The 25,186-nt window shown below is 37.6% G+C and overlaps 2 protein-coding genes across 5 annotated transcripts in view; one reads left to right on the top strand and one right to left on the bottom strand.

The window, feature by feature from the left end:
* Nucleotides 1-3,074: 3,074 nt before the first annotated feature.
* On the bottom strand, nt 3,075-10,917 carry PHOSPHO2 (phosphatase, orphan 2). 4 transcript variants are annotated; one of them, XM_077751127.1, is made up of 4 exons: nt 10,654-10,917; nt 10,121-10,154; nt 8,011-8,185; nt 3,075-4,567 (listed from the first exon to the last, which is right to left on the bottom strand). In XM_077751127.1, exon 4 carries the CDS (start codon nt 4,539-4,541, stop codon nt 3,816-3,818), a length of 726 nt encoding a protein of 241 aa, XP_077607253.1. In that variant the 5' UTR covers nt 4,542-4,567; nt 8,011-8,185; nt 10,121-10,154; nt 10,654-10,917; the 3' UTR covers nt 3,075-3,815. The 4 variants fall into 4 exon arrangements, with proteins under 4 accessions (XP_077607253.1, XP_077607252.1, XP_077607254.1 ...); XM_077751126.1 differs by lacking the exon at nt 8,011-8,185; XM_077751128.1 differs by lacking the exon at nt 8,011-8,185 and having other exon boundaries at nt 10,687-10,917.
* Nucleotides 10,918-11,014: 97 nt separating this feature from the next.
* Nucleotides 11,015-25,186, top strand: part of CFAP210 (cilia and flagella associated protein 210) — a 32,975-nt gene continuing 18,803 nt past the window's right edge. Inside the window, exons 1-4 of the mRNA XM_077751145.1 lie at nt 11,015-11,143; nt 16,635-16,861; nt 21,496-21,669; nt 21,776-21,969. Coding sequence (XP_077607271.1) covers nt 11,083-11,143; nt 16,635-16,861; nt 21,496-21,669; nt 21,776-21,969 — 656 coding nt within the window. The 5' untranslated portion in view covers nt 11,015-11,082. The remainder of the gene's footprint in view (nt 11,144-16,634; nt 16,862-21,495; nt 21,670-21,775; nt 21,970-25,186) is intronic.

Raw genomic sequence — 25,186 nt, 5'->3', positions numbered from 1 at the left:
CAAACTCCTACAGTTCAGTGTCCTATGGCTTCAGGCCTTCTCTGTTTGAGAGATGGGGGCGAGTGAAATGTATGGAGCTCCCTACTTCTCCGCAATCTTGCCTCCCCTTGCCCCCTTTAAGGGAATTTAGATTTGCTTCTGCCAAAAACCTGGGAGCTCTAAATAGCCTAGATAATCTCATTTCATTTCTTCACTCAATTACCTGAAAGTAAATGTGTTTAGACATAATCTAACTTATTAATTTAAAGCAAAGATTTACTTTTTCAACCTAGAAAAAAATAAATGGTACCCATTTTCCCCATTAAANAATCTTGCCTCCCCTTGCCCCCTTTAAGGGAATTTAGATTTGCTTCTGCCAAAAACCTGGGAGCTCTAAATAGCCTAGATAATCTCATTTCATTTCTTCACTCAATTACCTGAAAGTAAATGTGTTTAGACATAATCTAACTTATTAATTTAAAGCAAAGATTTACTTTTTCAACCTAGAAAAAAATAAATGGTACCCATTTTCCCCATTAAATTATATTCAAAATCTCTATTTCTGGTGCCTCCCATAATGAAAAGACAATTTTGCTATTATTACATAATGGAAATTTACACCTAAAACATGAGAGCCTAAAAATCAGCACAGAATTCTAAAACTTTCAGAGCAGTTGATGTTTGGCTAATATCCTCATATGAAACAGTTTCATAAATGCAGAGTATTCCTACTACTATATATTGTATCACTCAAGTCTGCATCGCTAATCTTGAGAAAGAACAAAGTTGGAAGTATCACAATCTCAGATTTCAAGATCTACCACAAAACTATAATAAACAGAAAAATATAAAAACAATAATATCAAAACAAAAATAAACATACACGTCAATGGAACAAAATAGACTCCAGAAATAAATATACAATTATGTGCCCAATTAACCTACAATAAAAGAGGAAAAATTATACAATGGAGAAAACACAGTCTCTTTAATAAATGGTGCTAGGAAAATTGGGCAGCTACATGCAAAAGAATAAACCAGACCACTTTTTTATACCATACATACAAATAAAAAATCAAAATGGATTAAAGGCCTAAATGTGAGACTTGAAACCACGGAACTACTAGAAGAAAGCTCAGGCAGGAATTGCTTTGACATAGGCCTTCACAACAGTTTTGTAGATCTATCTCCTCAGGCAAAGGAAACAAAAGCAAAAATAAACTATTAGGACTACACCAAAATAGAAATCTTTTGCATAGCAAACAGAACCATCAGCAAAACAAAAAGGTAACCTACTGAATAGGAGAAGATACTTGCAAATGATATATTCAATAAGGGGTTAATATCCAACATATATAACTTACACAATTCAACACCGAAGAAACAATCCAGTTTTTAAAAAATGGGCAGAACAAAATGGGTAAAGGACCTAAATAGACATTTTTCTAAAGAAGACATACAGATGGTTAAGAGACACATGAAAGATGCTAAACATCACTAATCATCAGGGAGAAGCTAGTCAAAACCATAATGAGATAGCACCCTACACCTGTCATAATGGCTAGTAACAAAAAGACAAGAAATAAATGTTGGTGAGGATGTGGGGAAAAAGGAACACACATGCACTGCTGGTGGGAATATAAACTGTTACAGCCACCATGTACAGTATGGAGATTTAAGAAAAGAAAAATATAAATACTATATGATCCAGTAATTCATTCCACTATTTGGTATTTACCCAAAGAAAACAAAAGCATTAATTTGAAAAGTTATATGCACCCTATGTTTATTGAAGCATTATTTATAATAGCCAAGATATGGAAGCACCTAAGTGTCCATCAACAGATGAATGGATAAAGAAGATGTTAGGGCACCTGGGTGTTGCTTATCAGTTGGATAAGCGTCCAACTTCGGCTCAGGTCATGATCTCATGGTTCATGGGTTCAAGCCCCATGTCGGGCACTATGCTGACAGCTCAGAGCCTGGAGCGTGCTTTGCATTCTGTGTCTCCCTCTCTCTCTACCCCTGCTTGCACTCTATCAAAAATAAATAATAAACATTTAAAAGCATGTGATGTATACACATACTGTAATATTACTCAGCCATAAAAAAGAGAATGAGAGCTTGCCATTTGCAACAACATGGATGTACCTAGAGGGTATTATGCTAAATGAAATAAGTCAGATAGAGAAAGACATATACCATGATTTCACTTATATGTGGAATTTGAAAAATAAAGCAAAAACAGACCCTTTAACATCCTATGAACATAGAGAACAAACTCAAGGTTGCCACAGGAGTACTGGGGGTGGGGGTGGGAGGGGAAATGGATGAAGAGGAGTGGGAGATATAGGCTTCCAATTATGCAATGAGTATGTCACAAGGATGAGTCACAGGGAATACGTATATATATTCCCTATATTCATCACAGGGAATATAGTCAACAGTATTTTAATAGCCTTGCATGGTAACAGTTGGGAGTTACACTTGTGGTGAGCATAGCCTGATTTATAAACATGTAGCATATAAACTTGTCCACTCACTATGTTGTACACTTGAAACTAACGTAACATAGTAGCAATGTAACTTCAATTAAAAAATAAAAATGATGGAGTACCTGGTGGCTCAGTCAGTTAAGTGTCTGACTCTTAATTTTGGCTTAGGTCATGATCTCACAGTCTTGAGATCAAGCCCAGCATCAGGCTCTGCGCTGAGGGTGGAGGCTACTTGGGATTCTCTCTCTCTCCCTCTGCCTACCCACACCTCTCTCTACAAAGAGTGCATTGCTAAAGAGAAATAACATAGTGACTAAACAGGCATACTGGAGTTACAGTTTGTGATGCTGATATAAATTTAAAATATAGGAAGAATGTTAATTTATTTCATTTCAAAAAGAAAATCTGAAATTGATGAAAATTTAGGCAATAGATACTACATCCCTATCTTTAAAATACTGAATTGGGAGTAGGATATTATATACATATGGGAACCTTTAATTCTTATAGGAATAAAGTATCCGGCTTATTTTTAAGATCTGTAACTACTGGACATGCTTTTTAAAATTTTTTAAAATGTTTTTATTTATTTCTGAGAGAGAGAGACAGAGACAGAGACAGAGACAGAGACAGAGACAGAGAGTGTATGTGTGTGTGTGTGAGCAGGGTAGGGTCAGAGAGAGAGGGAGACACAGAATTTGAAACAGGCTCCAGGCTCTGTGCTGACAGCTCAACGTGGGGCTCAAACCCACAAACCATGAGATCATGACCTGAGCCGAAGTCAGAAGCTTAACCGACTGAGCGACTCAGGTGCCCCTGGACATGCTTTTGAAGTAAGTATCTAAGAAAGTAAAATATGTGATGACTCCCTCTGGAAATAAATTTAAGAATACAATCTACCTATCAACCATCTTTGGTAGAGACACTAATTACACCTACCTCAACTCTGTACTCCTTTTTTCCCCAATTTTCTCCAGGCACATAGTCATCTGGAATAAAAGTTATGTTGTTCATCCTTCCTTGCAGTTAGGCGGGAGAACTGAGACTAAGTTCTGGCCAAAGAAAAGCAAGGGTGCAAACTTCTCACGCACTGCCCTCCTTCTTGCTGGCTAGAATGTTGATGTGAGGGACAGAGCTTGAACAGCAATCCTGAAACGTGAGATGGACGCCAAATGCTGAGGTTGGTAGAGCACCTCAGCAGCCTTGTGATACTTACCTCTGAAATTCTTTTAAGTGAGAGGGAAAAAAATCTTTCTTTTTTAAAAGTCACTGGTATTTGAGGTTTTAGTTTTATGCTGCTGTTTCCAAACTTAACTGATACAAATTTCAATTGTTGGCATATTACTCCTTTATTAGAAATTGTAAGTGAGAAATTATTTCAACACCTGAAGACCAAACTACAACAGAAGATTCCATGGGTTCAAGATTTTGAGACATCTTGGAAAGAGTTTTCTGTAAAGTATATCCTTTCCGTGGCATGGCAATGTCACTCTTCTTTAAAAAAGTTACTGGACACACATCATTTCCACCATCACCTATATAAACAATTCTTGTATAATTCACTCCCTGCTGTGACTGTTTATCTATATATTCTACCAAAACTGCATTTTTGCAAAGATTTTTGGGGCATCTATTGCAAGAATGAGCATGATAATTTTCCACAGTGAGATGACCATTGCTATCAAAAGCTGCTGGATTTGTAAACACTTTATCAAATACATCATGAAAACCGGTAGCTTCTAAAACCCAATCTATGAAGACTGAATTTGAATCTGAAATAATGATGCAGTCAAATTTATCCTTGTTCTTTCTTATAAAGTTCAAAAGTTCCACCATCCCTAGAGTGAACGGCATTGATGTCACTGTTCTTTTCATTTCATCTTCACTTACACCTTCATCTCCCAAATACTTAAAGACTCTGCCCATAAATTCTGTCCAAAATCCTTTTTCATAAGAATCTTGTAGTTCAATAGGAAGCTTTTTCTCTGGAGCACACTGTACAATCCAAGTGTCACTATTTTCATTTATGATTGTATTATCAAAGTCAAAAACAAGCAAAATTTTCATGATTCCAAAAGTAAATTTGGGTTACCCTGAAAAAGAAGAAATATTATTTCCTAAACATATTATTTACATATTTAGCTATTAACAAACATTACTGAGCGTTAATCTGCTAAAACAAAGGTTATAAGGGGCGCCTGGGTGACTCAGTCGGTTAAGCGGCTGACTTCAGCTCAGGTCATGATCTCACAGTTCTTGGGTTCGAACCCTGCGTTGGGCTCTGTGCTGACAGCCAGCTCAGAGCCTGGAGCCTGTTTTGGATTCTGTATCTCCCTCTCTCTCTGACCCTCCCCTGCTCATGCTGTCTCTCTCTCTCTCTCTCAGAAATAAGTAAAACATTAAAAAATTTTAAAAAAGAGAAAGACCACGTCAAATTAAAAAAAAAAACAAAGGTTATAATAAACAAGTTAAAATAATTAAGCATTTTAAGACTGTCATTTTAGCACTTTTCCCTAAGAAGCAAAGTTCATATCTGAATATTTTAGGTAAATGGAAACATTATCTAAAAGGATACTAACAGTATTATTGTGTTTCTGTGGGGATGATTCTTTGAGCACTCAGAATTAAACTACAAAGTAAGCCAATGAGAGGGATAATGAAATAATTACTCTCCTACAGTTTTATTTAGAAAATAAGTAGGCTATTCACTCTCACTGTCTTTAAATTATCAGTCACAAATGTATTAGTTTGAAATATTTACAGTAATCCTTGCATTAATTAACAAGTTATGTATAATATAAATTCTCTGTATACTGGCAAGAATTCTAACCAAATTTAATTTACTATGAAATCTTGCAAAGTTTGAATAGTTTTCCTAAAAAACATATTTAGCTTGAAATCATCAATGCCAGTGTTATAACTAAATGGTTGCTTGATGCTGTACTTGAATTCTAAACAAATTAAACTTGGAAGTCAATTCCATTCTTCCAGACTACAAGTAACTTTTGTTAACAATTTTCACATTTATTTATATTGTCTTTAGATAGTTTAGTTCTGGAGTACCAAATAATCTGGGTATATGTGAAAAATCACATTGCTTATGATATGACAATTAGTTAATTCTCTGTTTTCATTTAATGATAATGAAGGTCAGTAATGATAAATCTCAAAAGAAAAGGAAAAACTAAACTGGTCAACAGTATGTATAATAATTATGTTAAAAAGACAGTATAAAGAATACCCAAGAGGGGCGCCTGGGTGGCTTAGTCGGTTAAGCGTCCGACTTTCGCTTAGGTCATGATCTCGCGGTTCGTGGGTTCGAGCCCCGCGTCGGGCTCTGTGCTGACTGCCAGCTCAGAGCCTGGAGCCTGTTTCAGAGTCTGTGTCTCCCTCTCTCTCTGACCCTGCCCTGCTCACGTTGTCTCTCTCTCTCTCCTAGAAATAAATAAAAATATTAAAAAAAAATGTTTAAAAAAAATACCCAAGAGAAGCTACAAATAAACAACAACAAAAAACTTTTCAGAGTAACTAATATTTTTATAGATACCACAATACATGAGGCCCTACACTAAGAACTTTACAATCTCATCATCTCACTTAACTTCATCACCCTATTAAGTAGAAATTATTATCCTCATCTTAGAGATATATAAACTGAGGCTTAAGTGTTAGTTAAGTTGGTTAAGTATTAGTTAAGTAGAAGAGCTGGAATTTGGACTCAAGTCCACTTGACACTATAGTTCATGCTTAAAGTACCATACTCTAGTTCCTAAGAAATAGGATATTTATAGCTTATTAATCTGTTTAGTTTTAAAATTTTTAAAATATTTTTTAAGATTTTTTTAAATGTTTAATAATTTATGAGAGACAGAGTGTGAATGGGGGAGGGGCAGAGAGAGAGGGGGTGAGGGGAGACACAGAATCCTAAGCAGGTTCCAGGTTCTGAGCTGTCAGTGTATGCCCGACGTGGGACTCAATATCACTGACTGCAAGATCATGACCTGAGCCAAGGACAGACACTTAACTGACTGAGCCACCCAGGTGCCCCTATTTTTTAATTTTTTAAAAAATGTATTTATTTTTTGTAATCTCTACATCCAACATGGGGCTCAACCTCATGATCCTGAGATCAAGAGTTGCATGCTCCTCCAACTGAGCCATCCAGGCACCCCTCTTATTAATCAGTTTAAAAATAAATACTAGTTGGGGCGTCTGGGTGGCTTAGTCGGTTGGGCGTCCGACTTTCGCTTAGGTCATGATCTCGCGGTTCGTGGGTTCGAGCCCCGCATCAGGCTCTGTGCTGACTGCCAGCTCAGAGCCTGGAGCCTGTTTCGGAGTCTGTGACTCCCTCTCTCTCTGACCCTTCCCTGCTCACGCTGTCTCTCTCTCTCTCCTAGAAATAAATAAAACATTTTTAAAAATAAATAAATAAAAAATAAAAAATACTAGCAAGGTCATTCTGACAAAAAGATGTTTAATTACATGAAAACATTCATTAGTCTCAAAGTACACACTAACCCTAATACCACATCTGTGACCATTCTGAGGTTTTAACAAGAAATCCTAAAAAGAAAAGTGAAAAACCCTAGTAATAAGAAAAAGAAGAGATCAATTAAAAATGGAAAACATGGGCGCCTGGATGGCTCAGTTGGTTAAGTGTCCAATTCTTGATTTAGGCTAAGGTCATGATCTTACGGTTGGTGAGTTAGAGCCCTGCATCAGGCTCTGTGCTGGCAGTATGGAGCCTGCTTGGGATTCTCTCTCCCTTTCCTCTCTGCCCCTACTCTGCTTGCTCTCTCTCTTAAAATAAATAAATACAAATTTAAAAAATATTTTTAATGGAAAACATGACATTTAACCACATATATTCTCTGGTTTATAACAATACATATCCAGTAGGTAAAACTGAGAATAGAGCTTGTTGGCTCAAACAGGAGTTAAGTATTCTGGCTCACAGGGATTTAAGTGCAGAATTTACTCTCTCATAGAAACAAGGTAATAAACAGCAATAAGGTAGAGTTGACAAACACATTAGTACTACACTCCGGGCACACTTTAAACATGCTTTTCAAGCATTCCGAATTTACAATTTTTAAAAATATTCAAATGTAACTCATTGTTTGAAAACTGTCTCAAGCCTAGATTGAATCAACCAAAAGTTACCTAAATTCCTGAACTATTAACCTCAAAATAATAACATATATTATAAACTTGAAGTTAACATAACTCTATGGATTATTAATTTCTACCTGAAGGTGTACTTTTCTTAATTTCAGAACTTTTTCTATTAGTTTTTTTAAAAGTTTATTTATTTATTTTGAGAGAAGGAAAAAGTGCAAGTCAGGGTGAGGGGGAGAGAGAGAATCCTATACAGGCTCTGCACTGTCACTGCAAGGCCTGATTCGGGGCTTGAACCCATGAACTGTGAGATCATGACCTGAGCTGAACTCAGACACTCAACTGACTGAGACACCCAGGAGCCCCTCTATTAGTTTTTTGTCACCACTCAACATAAACCTGTATTAAAAATACTTACCTGACTTAGTATTTCCAAGACAATTAATTTTAGTTCAGAATAGAGCTTAGGTTAAATAGTCATGACAATCTTCAGTTTTAAACACCAGCCAGTTTCTAACCAAAAGTACTCCTACTGTATATGCAGGGAACAAAGTCTTCTGGTTTGGAGCAAAGAAACAGAGACTTCTTAATTCCTAAAATTAATAAAAATATTTAAGATCTGGGGCACCTGGGTGGTTCAGTCGGTTAAGCGGTTAAGCGTCGGGCTTCGGCTCAGGTCATGATTTCACTGTTCATGGGTTTGGGCCCCGTGTCAGGCTCTGTGCTGACAGCCAGCTCAGAGCCTCGAGGCTGCTTCGGATTCTGTGTCTCCCTCTCTCTCTGACCCTCCCCTGCTCACGCTGCCTCTCTCTCTCTCTTCCCCTCAGAAATAAATTATAAAAACATTAAAAAAAATTTTTTTTAAGATTAAAAAAATATTTAAAATCTAATTATGCTGTTTTCTCCTCTATTAGAAAGGCACCTATTAGCAATGGGAGAAACACAATTTTGATTAAACAAAAACCTTAAATATAAAGGTGTTATATGAATATAAATTTTTATCCAGTGGATATAAACACAAATGTTAGATTGATTATACTGCGATTTCCAGATTCCATTGATTTACTTGTTAAATAATAGACAAGTGCCACATTCAGTTGTCAATAAACTTTCAAAGATTAGTGCTAATCTTTAATGGAAATGTCTCCAAAACTTAAGTATGTGCACCAAAATTTAGTTTTAAGAATGTGAATCTATTTCAGGGCTCCTGGGTGGCTCAGTCAGTTAAGCTCAGGTCATGATCTCACAGTTCATGGATTTGAGCCCTGGATTGTGTCTCCTTCTCTCCTCCCTTTCTCTCTCTGCCCCTCCCCCACTCACATTCTCTCTCTCTCTCTCTCTCTCAAAAACAAACATTAAAAAATTTTTTAAAAAGAATGTGAATCTACTTTGAATCCAATTTGTTAAAATTCCAAAAGCTGTTATTTTTCTCTCCAAAAGCATAAACAGTATATATTTGGTATGTCTGCAATGTTTCCAGTGATTAACAATAGCATATAATAATGAAAACTGGAAACTACACAGATATCTAAGAATTAGAGACTGTTTAAGTAAGATATGCATGTAATAGCCAGATAATGGAATATTTATTTAGCCAGTAAAAGCTAAGATGTTCAGTTCAAATTAAACAAGGAAATCACTAAACAGTGTGTACAGTATAATCCCATTTTTGTTTTAAAAAAAAGTCTGTGTATAACGGTAAGATCATGGGTGCTACAACTTCAGTGCATTCTTTTCCTACACTGATTTTGTAGTAATTTTTTTCCCCTCAGAACAATTTAAACTCTGTTTCAGATCAGAGTACAAATACTGCCTTAATTTCACAAAAAAAAAAGAAAAAAAAAAGAGTGGAGGTCAGACAGATAAAGAACTAACTCTAAATAGACTTAGCTGTAAATATCCATGAGTTAGTTGAACTAGGTGTTGGAAACCAAATGATATCAGAGTATCATGTCAAATAGGCAAATTATTGACATTAAATTTTATATGATTCAATACTCTCTATAACCTATTTAAAACTCCAGAGAATTTTTGTTGGGAGGCAGTTCTCCATGGGTCTCCACTGGTTCTACATGCCTTACAAGCAAGGCAGTCAGCCCTCTATACTCTGGGCTGTCCTCTCAAAAACGCCTATACAGTGAACAGCCTTGAAAAGGCATGCTTATTGTTCACTATAATAAAGATCATGGTTCCCTAAGCTCAGGGTTCCAGTCCTGTAATGCAACACACTCCATCTGCAGGCGACTTCTGCCTCTTCGCATCACCCTGTGGGAAGTGGGGCAAAAGTGTTGAGATTCTGGCTACTGCCTCCGCTGTAAATAATTCATCTGTGCTCTAGGGGTCTGTGTCTTCTACAAAACTGTAGCAGGCTAAGTTGTTCGTGTGCAAGTAGGATAAAATCTCTGACTCTTCTGAGTTCTTGACATTTTTAGAACTATGCTTCCAAGAAAACCACCAACGCCACCAACGCTGTATGTGCAAAAGCTAGTTTCTGTCAACAAATATTTTATTAATGCTTTCATACTTACCAGCATTATTATGGTGGAACATCTGATAGAAAACCTGAAGGAAAACAGTACAACTATGTGTTAGAACCTTAACGATTAAAACTCTTACCTCCTTTCACTTTGAGTGACTCTAGTTTGGTGCCTAATATGTAGGTGTCCTAGCCAACTAGCTTATAATGAAATCCTTTGTGCCTCGATGAATCACAAAAAGGATCTTTTGAAACCAAGCCTGCATCCACTCTAAACAGATTTTTGTGTTTGGCTGGTCTCACAAATACATTCAATTTACTATACTGTATTTAGCAAGCAATTTGAAATACCTTAAAGATCCTAACATCAGTGTTCCGGGACATTTAACATTCCTATTTAAAAAAAATATATATAAGCTTCCTCTAGCTCGGATCATGGCTTAGCAGCCAAAGTCTTTACAAATAGATTTTCTGTCAATTAATTTCTGTATTTTTCTGGAAGGGAGGCCTTTGCCCTCCACCTTCCACCGGCAAGGAGGTCGGTGGGCCGCACACACCAAGCCTAGGCCTCCTTCTCCCACACACCTGCTGGCCAGCCCCGACCGGAGGTGCAGGCACCTCGTCGGGGGTCATCCCCTGTGAGGATCGCGTTGGATGAGGATGGGAGCACCCGGTCGCGCCGGGTCCCCAAGGCTCCTCGCCGACCCAGGCCAGGCGTCTGCAGCCGTCCTGGCCTCCGTGCCGCTCCCGCGGACTCAGCCCTCCGACCTTGTTCGCGTGCCTGCCCGCGAGGGGCACCCGACCGGCACGCTGGGCCTCGGCTTCCCGCGCAGGCGCAGCCCGGGTTCGCTGGCCCGAGGAGGACTGCTGGGCGTTCAGGGTTCCTCGGTGGCGGCCCCCGTCACTTCCGGCGGCGTTGCTGAGCAACCGCGCAGTTTGGCTAACACTCTGCCAGCTGGACTCCCACTCGCCCGGAGTGGAGTCGCTTGGAAAGTCAGAGCGCGCGCCAGGGGCATGTCGTCCGAGATGCTGGTGCGGTTCGGAAGGCGCTGTGGTCAGGCGAAGGAAAACACAGGTGAGCCGAACTGTCCTTTCCAGGCACAGGCAATGTTTCTGGCCACCAGGCATAGGGCAGGAGGCAAGGTGCCAAATCAGAGTTTCGGTTACTTTTTGATGGGTTCCGCCAAATCCAAAGCAGCTCCATGGGCATAGTTGGGCACTGTGTAAATGCACAGTTTTGTCTTCAGATGACTGGGTAGGTGAGAAAAGTTTACAAATAGGAGCGGAGAAAAGAGAAGTTAGAGCGCCCACTTGACCAGCTGGTCTGAGCCTTGAGCTGTGTAGTTGCAGCTCCAAGCGTCTGGTATTTGCTGATTTCCCTTAAGCTTTTGTTACTCGTTGAGTTAATTGGAATATCTTCTGGAAGTATCAATGACCTCATTAGAGTCTTGACCCTGCTGTGAACTTAATGAGTGCTCTTAGGAAAGTCTATAATGGAATTGTCTCAATTACCTTATCTCTGAAGTGAAAGAGTGTAGAAAATAATGATACTTAGGTATTGTAATCTAGATGACCTTTTACAAAATTTTGATTTTTGAATATAAGTAGCCTAGGGGGACATCTAAAGAACTCTTTAGCAATTACAATGATTTTAGTTTCTTAAGTCTGTAAATTCCCAATTAATGTTGCAATGATGACCACCAGAACCGTGGGAGTTTGGACTGTCTTCATGTCATCGCCTTAGCCTTTGTAGCAATAGAGCCTCATTCTGCCAGATGCAGAGTGAGAGCCAGTCATCATCCCTCCAGTGGACACTACCGGGTATTTATGCAGTGAAGGAATTATGAAGTTCTGACATGTAGGAGAGAGACAGTAACCAGGTGACATATGGTGAAAAAAACCAAACTATTGCTCTCAAATACTTCCTTACATATGCAATACTGCAATAAAAGACTTAGATTTATGTGATAGGTGTTAAAAAATGTTTTGTGTCGGGGCGCCTGGGTGACTCAGTCAGTTAAGCATCCGACTTCAGCTCAGGTCATGATCTCATGGCTCATGGGTTCGAGCCCTGCATCGGGCTCTGTGGAGCCTGCTTCGGATTCTGTGTCTCCCTCTCTCTCTGACCCTCCCCTACTCATACTGCCCCCCCCTCTCTCTCTCAGAAATAAATAAAACATTTAAAAAAATGGTTTGTGTCATTTGGTACAAAAGTTCCCATCTGAGCCTCACTGCTAAATTATAATCTTCATTTAGAAGTAGGTGAAGGGTTCAGATATGTAGACAACATCTGTAAAACAATTATCTAAAGATTTAATGGGGTGACATCAGCCAGATGGTAGAATAAGGACGTCCACAATTCCTCTTCTCTTTTAAATCAAAAACAACACCGGGGCACCTGGCTGGCTCAGTCAGAAGAGGTTATGACTCTTGATCCCCAGGTTGTGAGATCAAGCCCCATTTTGGGTGTAAAGCCTACTTAAAAAAAATTTTTTTTAAAACAACAAAAATTGTCAAAACCAACTTTCTTTTAGAACTCAGGAAATTAACCAAAGGCTTGTAACAATTGAAAAGTGTTTTATCAGGAAAAACAGATGAATCTTGGTAACAACAGTAAGGTTTTTTTTTGCATTTTAACTTACTCTTGCCCCATACTTTTCTCCTAGCCCCTTGGAAGTCTAAAAAACCACTGCAACCACAGTAAAATCCAGTGATTTAGTAATCTGTGGAGGGGGCAGGAAAGGATTGGATCCTCTCCAAAGCCTTTTTTAAGAAAACTATTATTTATCCTGTCTCACAGTTCCCTGAAAAATCCCACTCACAATGCTTGATTTTATTTCGCCTGACTCAGAGCTCACTGGGAATGTTTGTTAAAACAGTCATTGGCAGGGGTGCCTGGGTGGCTCAGTCGGTTAAGCGTCTGACTTCTGCTCAGGTCATGATCTCGCGGTTTGTGAGTTTGAGCCCCACATTGGGCTCTGTGCTGACAGCTCAGATCCTGGAACCTGCCTCAGATTCTGTGTCTCCCTCTCTCTGCCTCTCCCCTGCTCATGTTCTGTCTGTCTCTCTCTCTCTCTCTCTCAAAAATAAACATTAAAAATTAAAAAAAAACAATCATTGGCAATTTTTTAAACATCACAGCTGCCTGAAGTAGTGATAACTTTTGGCTGCAAACAAGCTGACCAAAAACTTAAAAAGAATACCCAGGAAATGAGGTGTCCACAAAGGGCTTTGAGAAGCTCCCTACATATTCCTGGGAATCCAGAAGGACAGATGTATGCATAGTGCTATACACATGCTCAGGAAATATCTGAGAATTTAGCTTTCATCTCTGGCTAAATTTGAGGCTCAGTGCAAGAAAAAAGTAAAGGCTAAGACAGAATTGTAAACTATCTGCCTAAGCGTTAAAGTCATGCTCCACCACTCAGAGTTTCTTGGCAAAGGCTTGGAGACTTAAGGAAATTCAATTTAATTTAAGGAAACTCCATCCAATTATTAGCTAACATCTAAGCTAACCAAGTTGAGATTCCAATAAGCACATATAACAAAGAATACAGACTTTACAGATTTAGTTCAGGAAAATTACTAAACCACAACAGCAATAAAAACAAAATTTTGGGTGTGTGGGGAATCTGATGTCTAGAGTTGCCACATATTATTTAAAATGTATAACTTTCAACGAAAATAACAAAGCATGCTAAGAAATAAGTTTTAATAGGAACTGTTCCTGAGGAAGCCCACATGTTAAACTTCCTAAACAGTTTCTTTTGTAAATTTATAGCTATTGTAAATATGTTCAAAGAACTAAATGTCAAAAGAACTATGAAAGTATTAAGAATGCTGTCTCACAATATAGAGCATATAAATAAAGAGAAAGAAATTATAAAGAGAAGCCAAATAGAAGTTTTGGAGTTGAAAAGCACAATAGTTTCAATGAAGAATTCACTAAAGGGGCTCAAAAGCAGATTTGAGCTTGCAAAAGAAAAACTCCATGAACCTGATCATATGTTAATTGAGATTGTCCAGTCTAAGGAATAGAAAGAAAAAAGAATGAATAAAAATGAGCAGATCCTCAGGGAAATGTAGGATACCAAGTATACCAAGATATATATAATTTGAGTATTAAAAGGAGAGGAGGAAATGGGTAGAAGAAAATATTGGAAGTAATGGCTGTAAACTTCACAAATTTGATGCAAAATATTAATCTATACATTCAAGAGCTCATTGATCCTCTAAATAGGATAAACTCAAACAGATCCAGAACCAGACATATCATGATCGAACTGTCAAAAGACAAAGGGAAAGACAATCTTGAAAGCAGCAAGAGAGAACCAATGCAACACATAAAAGTGGCCCTCAATAAGATTACTAGCTGATTTCTCCTAAGAAACTATGGAAGCCAGAAGACAGAAGGTTGACATATTCGAGGTATTAGCTGAAAAATACTTAAAGAGTCTTTATCCAGGAAAAGTGTTAAAATATTTCCAGGTAGGGGACCCTGGGTGTCTCAGTTAAGCATCAGGCTTCGGCTCAGGTCATGATCTTACGATTCATGGGTTCGAGCCCCACATTGAGCTCTGCACTGACAGTGCAGAACCTGCTTGAGATCTCTCCCGCCCCTCCCCCACCCCTTTCTGACTTGTGCTTTCTCTCTCTCTCTCTCAAAAATAAATAAACTTTAAAATATGTATATTTCCAGGTAAACAAAAGTAGCAAATTCATTACTAGCAGACCTACCCTACACATAGACCTACACATAGCTGAATTTAGGTATAACTTGATCCAGGACACTGTTCTGTCTCTCAGCTTTGCTTAACTGTATTCTCTACGTGGGGGCTTGGTATGTGACAGGTAAGATGGTACCTGTGGTTCTAAATTCACCCTTTACCTCAGCAACCAATTTCCCAATCCCATCAACTTTAATTCAACCCCCAAGAAGACTCTTAATTGATTCTGGCAGCTTTTCTCTCAGTATCTTTATCTCTTTCTGGAGCCACGTGACTTCTTGCTTCTGCTTTTCTCTACTTTTGTTTCATCTTCTAATAATAATAGTAAACATACTAATAGCTAATATTTATTGAGAACATTTTGTGTGCCACACATTATTCTAAATTTTTTACATATATGAGTTCATTCAATTCTTACACCATCCAAATAAAGTAGGTCCTATTAATATCTCCATTTTGCAATTAAGGAATAGAATTAAATACTTTTGTCTAGAGGGACGCCTTGGTGGCTCAGTCAATTGAGTGACTGACTTCAGCTGAGGTCATGATCTCATGGCTCAAGTCCATGAGTTCAAGCCCTGCATTGGGCTTGCTACTGTCAGTGAAGAGTCTGCTTGAGATCCTCTGTCACCCTCTCTCTCTCGTCCCTCCTTTGCTTGCACTCTCTCTCTCTCAAATAAACATTTAAAAAAGTAATTTTGTCTAGGAGCACGTGAGTGGCTCAGTCAGTGGGGTATCTATTTGACTTTGGCTCAGGTCATGATCTCACATTTCATGGGTTCAAGCCCTGTGTTGGACTCTCTGCTGACAGCTCAGGGCCTAGAGGCTGCTTTGGATTCTCTGTCTCCCTCTCTCTCTCTGCTCCTCCCCCACTCATACTCTGTTTCTCTCAAAAATAAACATTAAAAAATTTTAAGTAATTTTGTCTAGATTTACATAGTTCATCTGTGCTATATTCATTTAGGATGCTTTTTAATTCATACATAGAATACCCAACGCAAAAAAAAAAAAAAGAATACCCAACTCAATCATGTTTAAAAATAAGGTCATTTATTTGCCAGGAACTCCAGGCTTCAGGTCTAATTGATCTAGAATCATAGTGAGATCCTCATTGCCCCATGTTCCTCCTTTGTTTTTCCCTTGTGGCTCACAGAAACAGCTTCATCATAAGGCTACTTCCTTTTGTGGTCATAGGATGGCTGCTTATCTGGTCTTCATGCTTCCTTGTTCATATCTAGCTGGGGAGTCCCTCTCAGATGTTTCTCCCAGAAGAACAGGAAGAACTTTTCTAAAAGTCTCAATTAAATCTCTTTTCCTTTTGTTTGCTTATTACACAAATAACTATTGCCAAGGGAGAAGCAAGTACTGTTTAATGGGGCCCAACCTGAGACTGTATTCAGTTCTCCAAATTATATTGTCACTACTCAGTTAGGAAGAGATTGAATAGAGTCAGTCACCATGTCTACAACTCCAAAAGAATATGCCCCAAACTATCCATTTATAGACTGCTACTTGGTCAGTTTTGAAAAAAGCTTTAATAATAACCTGTTGGGGTAGGTATTATTGATCTCAACTGTAAAGACTTGATACTGAGGCTCCAAGAAGTTAAATGACTTGCCTAAGTTTACAGAGTAAGGAAACAACCAAGCGAAGACTCAAATCTGTCTTTTGATTTCAAGTTCTTCTATACTTTACACTTAACCCCGGCTGTTCTTGAAATAATAAGAATACAATTATTGTTTAAAACAATTTCCAGGTATCATGACAATATAGAAATGTCTGAGAAAAAATATTTAAACTCTTGAAAGTCTTTAATATTCATTTTTAAAAATTTATTAGAAACAAAGAACTCTGAAGAAGATCAGGTCCTCTATCCACCTCTTCTACCTAGCAAGGTCGATCTCCGGCAGGTCACCATAATTCCACACAATGAGTGGAAAAGGATTCGAGATAGCCTTGACAGTTTGACAAGAGAAGCAGCAGGCCTTCGTGCAGAAAGAAAGGCAAAGAAAGAAATGCATTTCCAATCCCAAGAAGTGGTAAAACATTGGACTAATACATACGCAGTAAGTATTAATCACCCAGGAATATACATGCACTGCAGACTCACTCTTGTTTCTTAGTACATTTTATAAATATTTTTTACTTGTACAATATTCTAAAAAATGCACCTGGGTGTCTCAGTCAGTTGAGCATCCAATGTCGGCTCAGGTCATGATCTCGCAGTTCATGAGTTCAAGCCTTGCATCGGGCTCTCTGCTGTCAGGGCAGAGCCTGCTTGGGATCCTCTGTATGCCCCCCTCACTGCCCCTCCCCCACTTATGCATATTCATGTGCTCTCAAAAGTAAACATTTAAAAAAATATCATAAAAATGCTTTGAAACACATTTTCAACAGCTTTATGTAGAAGTGACAAACAATAAAATAGACATATATAAAGTGTAAAATTTGATAAGTTTTGATATATTTACATACCCCTGAAACCATCATTATAATTAAGATAATGAACATACTCATCACCCAAAAAAAGTTTCCCCGTACTTGATCTACTACTTCTCACTCCTCCCTGCACCTTCTCCAGGCAGCTTCCTTTTTTTCCCCAAGATTTTATTTTTAAGTAATCTCTACACCCAACATGGGGCTGAAACTCAAACCTTAGGATCAAGAATTGCATGTTCCACCGACTGAGCCAGCCAGGCGCACCTGCTCTACTTTCTATTTTAAATTTTCGCTCAGCATAATTCTTTTGAAATTCTTTCATGTTGTTGTGTGTACCAATTGTTCATTTTTATTGCTGGCTAGTAGTATTCTATTATATGGATGGACCAGCGTTTGTTTATCTATTCAATTGTTGATGGTTTGGCATCAACCAAATGTTGGTATCTGAGCTATTTCCAGTTTTTGGCTATTATAAATAAAACTGTATATGAACATTCATGTAAAAATCTATTTGTGGATATATGCTTTCACTTCTCTTGGATAAATATCTTGGTAGAATGGCTGAATAATATGATGGTTGCATGTTTAACTTTGTAAGAAATGTCCAAACTGTTTTTGAAAGTAGTTATAATTTTACACTCCCATAAGAAGTGTGTAAGTGTTCTATTTTCTCCACATTCTTGCCAACTTGCTATGGTTAGTCTTTTTATTTATAGACATTCTAATAGGTGTGAAGTAGTATCTTACTATAGTTTTAATTTTAATTTCTCTAATTACAGTGATGCTGAACATCTCTTTATGAACTTATTCATATCTTCTTTGGTGAAGTGTTTATTCAAATCTTTTGCCCATGTTTAAACTGGGTTTGTTTTCTTATTATTGAGTTTAGAGAATTTTTAAGTATATTATGAATACAAGTCCTTTATTAGATATTTGATTCAAAAATATTTTCCCCCAGGGGCGCCTGGGTGGCTTAGTCGGTTAAGCGTCCGACTTTCGCTTAGGTCATGATCTCGCGGTTCGTGGGTTTGAGCCCCGCGTCGGGCTCTGTGCTGACTGCCAGCCCAGAGCGTGGAGCCTGTTTCGGAGTCTGTGACTCCCTCTCTCTCTGACCCTCCCCTTCTCATGCTGTCTCTCTCTCTCTCCTAGAAATAAATAAAACATTAAAAAAAAAAATTTTCCCCCAGCTGTGGGAAGGGACACAGAAGGCTTTTGGTACCTTGCTTTAGAAGCAGTGTTCATAATTTAGTCTCTTTTTTACTAGAAGAGGGAAGAAGTATATCATGACTGATATTACATTCTGAAAAAGGCAAATCTATAGGGAAAAAAAACAGATCAGTGGTTGCCAGGGGCTGCAGATAGGGGTAGTGGTTGGAATAACAGGGCGTGAGGGTATTTTTGGGGGGTATGATGGAACTTTCCTATAACTGATGATGCATTTGTAAACCTGTACACTAAAAGAAGGTGTGTAAATTATAATCTTAAAACCTTGGTTTTAAAGAATTCCCTGGGGGCGCCTTGGTGGCTCAGTTAAAGTGTCTGACTTAGGCTCAGGTCATGATCTCACGGTTCATGGGTTTGAGCCCGCGTCGGTCCTATGCTGACAGCTAGCTCAGAGCCTGGAGCCTGCTTCGGTATCTGTGTCTCCCTCTCTCTCTGACCCTCCCCTGCTCATGCTGCCTCTCTCTCTCAGAAATAAATAAAACAGTAAAAAATGTTTTAAAAAAAGGAGTCCCTGGATCAGCAATCAGACAACAAAAGGAAATAAAAGGCATCAGAATTGGCAAAGAAGAAGTCAAACTTTCACTTTTCGCAGACAAAATGATACTCTACATAGAAAACCTGACAGACTCCACCAGAAGCCTATTAGAACTGATCCATGAATTCAGCAAAGTCACAGGGTACAAAATCAACGTACAGAAATCGTTTGCATTTTTATACACCAATAATGAAGCAACAGAAAGAGAAATCAAGAAATTGATCCCATTCACAATTGCACAAAAAACCATAAAATACCTAGGAATAAACCTAACCAGAGATATAAAAGATCTGTATGATGAAAACCGTAGAAACCTTTTGAAGGAAATTGAAGAAGACACAAAGAAATGGAAAAACATTCCATGCTCATGGATCAGAAGAATAAATATTGTTAAATGTCATTACTACCCAAAGCAATCTACACATTCAATGCAATCCCAATCAAAATTGCACTAGCATTCTTCTCAAAGCTAGAACAAACTATCCTAAAATTTTTATGGAACCACAAAAGACCCCGAATAGCCAAAGTAATATTGAAGAAGAAAACCAAAACGGGAGGCATCACCGTCCCAGACTTTAGCCTCTACTACAAAGCTGTAATCATCAAAACAGTATGGTATGAGCACAAAAACAGACACATAGACCAATGGAATAGAATAGAGAACTCAGAATTGGACCCACAAATGTATGGCCAACTAATCTTTAACAAAACAGGAAAGAGTCTCCAATGGAAAAAAAAAGACAGCCTCTTTAACAGATGGTGCTGGGAGAACTGGACAGCAACATGCAGAAGAATGAAACTAGATCACTTTCTCACACCATACACAAAGAAAAACTCAAAATGGATAAAGGACCTGAATGTGAGCCAGGAAACCATCAAAACCCTAGAGAAGAAAGCAGGAAACAACCTCCTTGACCTCAGCTTCAGCAACTTCTTACTTGACACATCCCCAAAGGCAAGGGCNGAGAGGGAGGGAGGCAAACCATGAGAGACTCTTGAATACTGAGAATAAACTGAAGGTTGATGGGGGTGGGGGAGAGAGGAAGGGGGGTGATGGGCATGGAGGAGGTCAGTTGTTGGGATGAGCACTGGGCGTTATATGGAAACCAACTTGGCAATAAACTATGAAAAAAAAAAAGTCCCTGGAGTGGAATATACCATATAATACTTTATAGATATAATACATAAAATTTTCATATCCACAGGTGTTAAAGAATAAGAATAAATATGGTAAATGTGGTAGAAATGTAGTAGTAAAAGCTGTTTTGTAGGCACAGAGATTGACAAAATAATAGATCAGAAGAGTGTGCCTAGAAACAGTCACATGTTATATATGGGAACTTGACATATGACAGAAATGTCATTCAAATCAGAAGGGAAAGGATTGGGAATTCAATAACTGATACTGAGATAATTGGCATATGAAAAAAATGAGATTACATCCTTATCATATTGAAAATACAAAAATGAATTTCAGCTGGATTAAAGACCCAAATGTGAAAAGTAAAACAGTAAACTTTTAAAATATATCATAGAATGTCTTCAGGATTTTAGGGTGAGTAAGGTTTTCTTACAGTATTGAAAGTATGACCCAACAAAGAAGAAGAAAGACTTCATCTGACATGATGCATTGGATAGAAGTAGTTAAAGGAATAAAAGTAGTAATAGGTGTGTGTGTGTGTGTGTGTGTGTGTATAAAATGTAAATATAGAAAGATATTGGGGGGGGTGCCTGGGTGGCTCTGTCCGTTAAGTGTCTGACCCTTGGTTTTGATCTTGCAATTTTGTGTGTTTGAGCCCTGTATCAGACTCTGCACTGACAGTGTGGAGCCTGCTTGGGATTCTCTCTCTCCCTCTCTCTCTGCCCCTCCCCCACTGGCACTCTCTCTCAAAGTTAAAAAAAGAAATTTGGAAGCAAACTAAGAAACTAATAATTGTGGTCATCTTAGAGACTGCTGATGGAAGTTAGGATTGGAAGGAGAGCTTCACTGAACACCTTTGCCATATTTGGGGGTTTGGGGGCACCTGGGTGGCTCAGTCAGTTAAGCATCTGACTCTTGGTTTTGATCTTGTGGTTTTGTGGGTTTGAGCCCTGTGTTGGGCTCTGCACTGGGAATGCCAAGTTTGCTTGGGGTTTTCTTTCTCCCTCTCTTTCTGCCCCTCTCCAGCTCCCACTGTCTCTGCCTCTCTCAGAATAAATAAATAAATTAAAAAAAAATTTTTTTTAAATATTTTGGGTTTTGAACCATATAAACATGTTAGCTATCAAAAAAAAAAAAAACCTCTGGTTTCTCTTCAGATTGTATAAATCTTTTGCCTTTTACCAAAAAATTTAATTAAAATATTAGCTTATAAGTGTAACATCATATTTTATTTATTAATGATATATGCAAATAGAATAAACACTGATAATGAAAGGCTCATATTTCATTATATGCAATGTGAAATTTTGTAAAATTAAACTGAAAAAGGAAAACACAAGACTGCTTTTTTCTTATTGCAGGGAATGAAAGAACAGAAACTTGAAGCCAAAAAGAAGCGTGATGAAGAAATAGAGGCAGAAAGACAAAATCTTGATGTGGAAGAAGCAATATACAAACAAGGAGAAAGAAAAAAGGCTATTGAATATGCAAAGCAATATCAATTTTACCAGACAGAAAGAGTGAAAAATTTTCATGTACTACTTGGGTTTTCTTGAATTTCTCTATATATTTAACAAATCTCTTTACATATAATTAGACTTTATTTCCTTAAAATGCCTCATTTTCATTTTTTTTTTGTAGTCAGGACTTCTTCTTAGTAGAGTTATGAAAGAACGTGATGCACAGATTGAATCCCAAAAGAATAAAATAAAATCAGATAAAAAATGGGAAGAACAATTAAAACTCAACATTGAAAAGGCTTTTAAAGAAGAACAAGAAAAAGCAGAAAAACGACGCAGAGATAGAGTGGCTCTTGCCAATGATCATTTAAAACAGTATGTATATATAAATTACCTTTTTGGTATCTTATTTTTCTCATAAAAGCTTTTTTTTCTGATTATAAAAATAATTCATGCTGAAATACTAAGTAGAAAAACTACAAAGAAAGTTTAAAAATCGCTATTACTCCATTACCCAGAGATAATATATAAGTTACTATTGTCACAATAATGCTACATAACAAACGACCACACAATCTAGTGGCATTCAACCAAGCATTTCTCATGCACCCATGGGTTGGTTGGGCTTGGCTGCACAGCTTTTCTTCACACTGCAGGACTGGCTGGGCTTGTTTCTTGCTGTGCCTATAGCTCTGATCTGTTCTATGTGTATTCACTTTTGAGGTACAGGATGAAGGGACAGTGGCCATCTGAGGGAAACTTTTCTCGTGGTATTGACAGAGATGCAAAGAATGAGCCCAAGCTTGCAAGAATATGGCTAAACTCAAAGGCAAAAGTCAAGGAAAGACACTTGGTCTATTATAAGCAAATCACATGGCCAACCCAAACAACCATGGAACAGAAAAATGGATGGAAGTGGGAAGTGAGAGAGTGAATCTTTTTAAGCAATACTAATCTACCACAGTAATCTGTTATTGTTTTGGTATATTGGTATACAGCCATACAGACTTCTTTTGGTGGTAGTGGTGGAGGGAGTCAGATTCACTGAACTGTAATTTACATTTACTAATGAAATACACTTTTTAGAAAGCAGATAGCTGTAGAACCATCCCTAAATCAAGATATAGAATACTTCCATCGTCCCAAAAGTTCCCTAATCCCTTTTGAACTAAGTTCTTTTCCTTACCCTGAGACCCCGGCAATCATTGAATGAGTGATACAGACTTTTTTTTCTGAGCGTATATTTTATTTTTTCATTTACCAGTATCATGAGCTCTTGCTATGTCAGTAAATAGAAATCAAACCTGAATGTTTTTTTTAATGTTTATTTTGAGAGAGAGAAAGAGATAGAGAGAGAGAGAGAGAAAGCATGCGTGTGTGCATGAGCAGGAGAGGGGCAGAGAGAAAAGGAGAGAGAATCCCAAGCTGTCAGCACAGATCCTAATGCAGGGCTCAATCTCACTAACCGCGAGATCATGACCTGAGCCAAAATCAAGGGTCAGACTCTTAACTGACTGAGCCACCCAGGTGCCCCAAACCTGAACTTTTTTAAAGAAGTAGGTACTATATAAAAATCAGCAGAGGGTATTGTATTTGTGCATAATTTTACTTACTTTTCTAAATTGCTGATACATGCAAATACAAAAAGGCACAAAGGGAATTCAGTGAAGTCTCTTCCTTGTCTACCAGCCACTCTGTATCTCCAATGTGAGGCTTATGAGTTTCTTTATATTATAGTTTGAATGTGCATAAATATATCAAAAAATTTTAAACAGTATTCTACTTTTAAAGAAAAAATTATTTTTGTAATTAACTATATCATTAATTTGCGACCAAACAAAATTAAAATTAAAATCACTAGAAACTCTTTTTAATCCAGAATCGGTGCTGTTAATATTTGGGAATATAATTGTCTATCCTTCAAAGTTATTTTTTTTAATTTTGCAAATAATAAATGAATATATACTTGTTTAAAATTCAAAACAGCAAAATTTATAGTAAAACTGAAAAGCTCATCTTTATATACACCTTTCAGTGTCTCTTTAAGTCCCATTTTCTTCTTCATAAATAGCCGTTATTTAACGTTTTGTGACTATCCCTTCAGAATGTTTTATTATAGTTACTAATATTTATATGCAAGACATATTTAAATACGTTTATATATTTTTACCATGGATATTCTACAATGTATTTTACTGTGTCTTCAGTTTTTCACTCAACAATATACCTTGAATATCTTTTTTGCCAGTATATAAGAATCTGTCACATCTTTTCAAATAATCATATTGTACACAAAGAATGTACCATTATTTATTTAACTATATTATTATTGAGGGAAATTTGGATTTTCCCTCCTCCATTTCTTTTTTTTTTAATTTTTAAAATATTTTACTTATTTCTGAGAGAGAGAGAGAGTGTGAGTAGGGGAGGTCAGAGAGAGAGGGAGACACAGAATCCGAAACAGGCTCCAGGCTCTGACCTAGCTGTCAGCACAGAGCCTGACATGGGGCTCAAACCTACAAACCATGAGATCATGACCTGAGCCAAAGTCGGATGCTTAACTGACTGAGCCACCCAGGCATCCCTCCCCCTTCCATTTCTAAAAATGCTATGGTAAACATCCCTGACCATATTTATTTTGTAACATTTGTACAAAGATGTATTTATGTAGCATATATTTCTTGAACAGAGCTTGGATTTTACATGTGGGGAGATACTGCCAAATTGCCCCTTGAAAAGGCTTTTACGTGTATAATCATCAATGATATCTGGTTCCTTTTTCTTTATGTTATCAATTCTGAACAGTAGTTTTGTTTTTCTTTTAGAACTTAATGGACTAAATAGTAGAATCTTTTAATTTATATTTCTTTTCATTTCTAGTGAGGCAGGTTACTTTTTCATGTGTAAATATTCATCTGTTTTGGTTTTTGTTACCATAAATTGTGTACTCCATTGTTTTCTTGTGTAGGTTCATATTGATATCTGTGTTTGTCATTGATTAAAAACTGATTAATAAGCAGTTTTTACATTTGCTGGATAATTATCTTTATCAGACATATTGCAGATTTTTGTTCTTTCCTGAATGGTTTTAAAAAGATTTTAAAAATCTTTTTAAAGATTTNCTTGATGTATATATATATGATATATATAGGATATATATATATAGGATATATAGGATATATATATATAGGATGTATATATTTATTTCTTATAATCTGAGTGACATAGATATCAATCCTCAGGATATATGTGTTGCCAAATTGTATGTTCTTCAGTTCTTAGTAAAAAGAGAAGGGAAAGCTTTGGATTTCTGTAATGTTTTTCTTTGTCAGTGTAGAGATCCAAGGGTTTATGCAAGTTAGGGACAGAGCCATTGGCAGAAGGAAGCAAATATTTTATATTTGAGTGAGTCAGCCTTTGACAAATCTCTCTTATGTTGGCTGTTGCAGCTCAGAGATCATTGCATGTAGCAGACTGATCTCCAGGAATCTACCTGGCAAGTGCTAACACCTTCTCAGGCCATCCACCTGTAGCCATTGCATGTAGACCGTGTTCAGGCCACGGGATCTTCTTTCCATGTGGTCTTTGGCAA

Source organism: Crocuta crocuta, unplaced genomic scaffold (assembly GCF_008692635.1).
Source record: "Crocuta crocuta isolate KB4526 unplaced genomic scaffold, BGI_CrCroc_1.0 scaffold219, whole genome shotgun sequence".
NCBI classification, from domain to species: Eukaryota; Metazoa; Chordata; class Mammalia; order Carnivora; family Hyaenidae; genus Crocuta; species Crocuta crocuta.
This window is presented reverse-complemented; position numbering and strand designations above follow the sequence as displayed.

Bases quoted from the DNA above. Each gene is read 5' to 3' on its own strand.
- PHOSPHO2 (XM_077751127.1), bottom strand. From the start codon at position 4,541: ATGAAAATTTTGCTTGTTTTTGACTTTGATAATACAATCATAAATGAA.